The sequence below is a fragment of the Grammomys surdaster genome, unplaced genomic scaffold (genome assembly GCF_004785775.1).
Source record: "Grammomys surdaster isolate TR1022 unplaced genomic scaffold, NIH_TR_1.0 279, whole genome shotgun sequence".
Classification (NCBI taxonomy): Eukaryota; Metazoa; Chordata; class Mammalia; order Rodentia; family Muridae; genus Grammomys; species Grammomys surdaster.
In genome coordinates, this window is record NW_021604720.1 from 2,448,687 (window position 1) to 2,451,955 (window position 3,269).

At 37.4% G+C, this 3,269-nt stretch overlaps 1 protein-coding gene across 1 annotated transcript in view; it reads right to left on the reverse strand.

The window, feature by feature from the left end:
- Cep128 (centrosomal protein 128) overlaps positions 1–3,269 on the reverse strand; it is a 344,929-nt gene that overhangs the window by 310,946 nt on the left and 30,714 nt on the right. The window contains exons 6-7 of the mRNA XM_028777280.1: positions 1,637–1,763; positions 505–620 (exon numbers count right to left, since the gene is read on the reverse strand). Coding sequence (XP_028633113.1) covers positions 505–620; positions 1,637–1,763 — 243 coding nt within the window. The remainder of the gene's footprint in view (positions 1–504; positions 621–1,636; positions 1,764–3,269) is intronic.

Consider the following 3,269-nt stretch of genomic DNA (forward strand, 5'->3'; position numbering starts at 1 on the left):
GGGACTGGTCCACACTACGGATAAAGGAGAGTTACATGGGACTGGTCCACACTACAGATAAAGGAGAGGTACGTGGGACTGGTCTGCACTAGGGATAAAGGAGAGGTACGTGGGACTGATCTGCACTAGGGATAAAGGAGAGGTACGTGGGACTGGTCCACAATACGGATAAAGGAGAGGTACGTGGGACTGGTCTGCACTAGAGACTCCTCTTAATCTTAAAGAATAGAAAAGTATTTCTACATTGAAAATAAGATATATTTGGCTTACAAAGAAAAAAAAATCATTCTAAGTAAGGTAACCCAGACCCACAAAGACAGATACTGTATGTTCTGTCATATATTGATGCTAGCTTGGAATCTGTAAATATGTATGTTTATTCCTGTTATGCAAAGTTATTGATGATCAAATTCTTAGTTAAGATACATCCATATAGTTAAAATGTCGGTAATTTATATACAAACATAAGGTATAACAGATAAACTTCACAATGTTATGAAGTACCTGGACCATGTCGTCTGTCTCTGAAACAAACCGAACACCAGTTCTGAACCTGTTTCGTTTAATACCCTGTAGATCGTAGTCCTTCAGAGGTGAGGTAGGTGTAAAACGGAGACTCTCTTTTCAATGCAAAGAAGAAAAAGGGAATTAAAACACTGCATGAGAACAAATAAAAGTTCACTTAATACCTACGGACCAGACAAGGAGCTACATAGTTACTCTTAGCCCAACTTCCCAGGTAACATGCTGTAGCCATGAAGATCACAAGAACATTGCTCTTAAAGCAGGTGAAATGAACAGCAAACTTACCCTGCAAACAGAACTTGACAAAGGATCCAATTTTTAACACTGTCCAAAGTAGCAAAATATTTTATCTTTCATGAAAATTACTATTAAATACTTAAAATCTTTAATTCTCCCTATAACATCCCACTAGTAAGATCAAATCTTGCAAATATCAAATCAATTAATCTAAAGCCAAAACAGTGCATTAACAATCAATAAAAACAGGCGTCATAAAAAATAGGTAAGCATCCAACTTTAATCACTATTTGAGTAATAGCAGTATTTATAACTCAAGGTACCAATGTTCATCCAACTAATCACTCCATCCCTGTGGGTGTTTGTGTGTGACTCAATATGATTCTCAGTGCTACAGGGAAATATAAGATTGACTATAAGCAGAATGTTGAATAACTTTTAACACAATCGTTGGCATCTAGCTGAGCATGAAGGCTAAAATCCACCTCCTTTTACCATATGTTACAAGCGTACTTGATAATTAAAAACCTTAAAACTACTATGCCAGGACAAGATCAGGAAGAAAACATACCACAAAGTAAACTTCACTTGTTCACTTGTTCTGAAGCTTGGGCAGCTCCAGGTGGTCTACGGAGCCTGAGAAAAATAAAACTAACAAACCCAGACTCAAAAAGACCCTTTTAAAAAAGGCACACTATATACTTCCCACAACTGCATGTACTAATCTTGTGTGTATATATATAATTTTCAAGATCTACATAATCTTATACATACACTGTATCTCTCTAAAAATCAAATCCTTTCAGCATGCACTCCAAAAATATTTTTGAAATGTAAAAAGGAAAAAGGCTTTTGAAACACGTGAAGAGTTTACCTGCCACAGCGCCACCATCGAGGTCACTTGCACTCAGGCTGGTGACAGACGCACTTCTCCCTCCTGAGCTTCTCCGTAAGCGCTGACTCCTCAGTTGGTTTATTGATTGCTCCAAATCTTCCTTTAACTGAAGAAGATGATAAAGAGTTGTTCTTACTTCAAACCATACTAAACTACAGATTTGAAAGCTCTTTCTGAAATATCTAACTTCACAGAGGGGAAAAAGGCTATCAGAGGCATTTTTAATTGAGTTATGTTAGTAAATAGAAAAACTAATAAACATAAGTATTTGAAAAATAAATGCTACGGTCGGGCTTATAATGGTATCTATCACTATTTTATCCCCTATTGCCAGAAAGAGATACTTAACCTTATTTAAGGGCTTGCAAACTAGACTGAAATGACTAACTCACATTTGTAGAGAAATATAACAATACCAGCCAACACATTTGAAAAAAAAAAAAAAAAAAAGAAAAAGCATCCTTCTAAACTTTCCGTCAAAAGCCCTAGACCTATAAGGCTAGGTACTGAACAGCTATTGAAGTGGCTGAGGCTACTACAACAACGTGTACTACCAAACAGATCAGAGCACCACATTCATCCACTGAAAGATGAAGAAGTGAGAGAGCAAATGTCACCACATACTAGGGATTGGTGCTGTTAACAACCATGTACTCATGAGTGGACACATGCACACACTTAGATGGTGAAGGAAATGCAGGAAAGGCTGTGGCAAGCAAGTGAACTTCCTGGATCCAGCCCACCATTTTTTGCATGGCAGCGATGGGTATGCCCTAAAGAGGCATGGACTCCAGGGACCTCATGCCAGGATTGCTTCCTTTTCCTATGCCTTTCCATGTTTGCCATTGCTGTATTTCTCGTGTATCTGGCTGGCATGGCCTGGAGAGACACTCATTGCCTATTGTTGCCTGGGTATTAACACACTCTGTTGGGCAGATTTCCTGCAGAATCGATATGAAGATGAACTTTCATGTAATAATGCTAGTTAGCTCAATTGATGATTTCATAACTCCTGATAATGATTTTATCGAACTCCTGAATTGATCCAAGTGATTTTAAGCCCCCACACAGAATAAGGAAGGTTCAAAAAGAGCTCTGGGAACCTTTATGTTTCACAAGCATGCAACTGCACTAGGAAGAGAAATATGCTTGAAACCGATTAATGATCAAAGAAAAATATTCATCTCAAGGTTGAGGCCACAGATGTGCACCATAATAAAGTAAGGACATAAACATATGAAACTATTGCTTTGAACTTGTAATGAGCTTATAGAATAAAAGACAGATAAACTGCTGTTTTGAACTTATAATCAACAATTCTGCTGTACCCAACTCCCTCTTGTGTAACATTTTATCTGTTTTAAAATAAAGTAATTCTTTTTCTTCTGTGGAGAACTTTGTTTTAAGCAATATAAAAAGGATTAATGGAAAAAATAAAGTTGCTGGAGCTTCGCTCCATCCACCACATATGTGCATATATGTATATGTGTAAGGTTGTTGGGGCTCTGTGTGTATATATGAAAGCTTTGGTCTGTCCACAAACTATGTGTATATAAATGTAGGTGTGTATCTATGTAGGTATGTGTATGTATCTATGTAGGTATGTGTATGT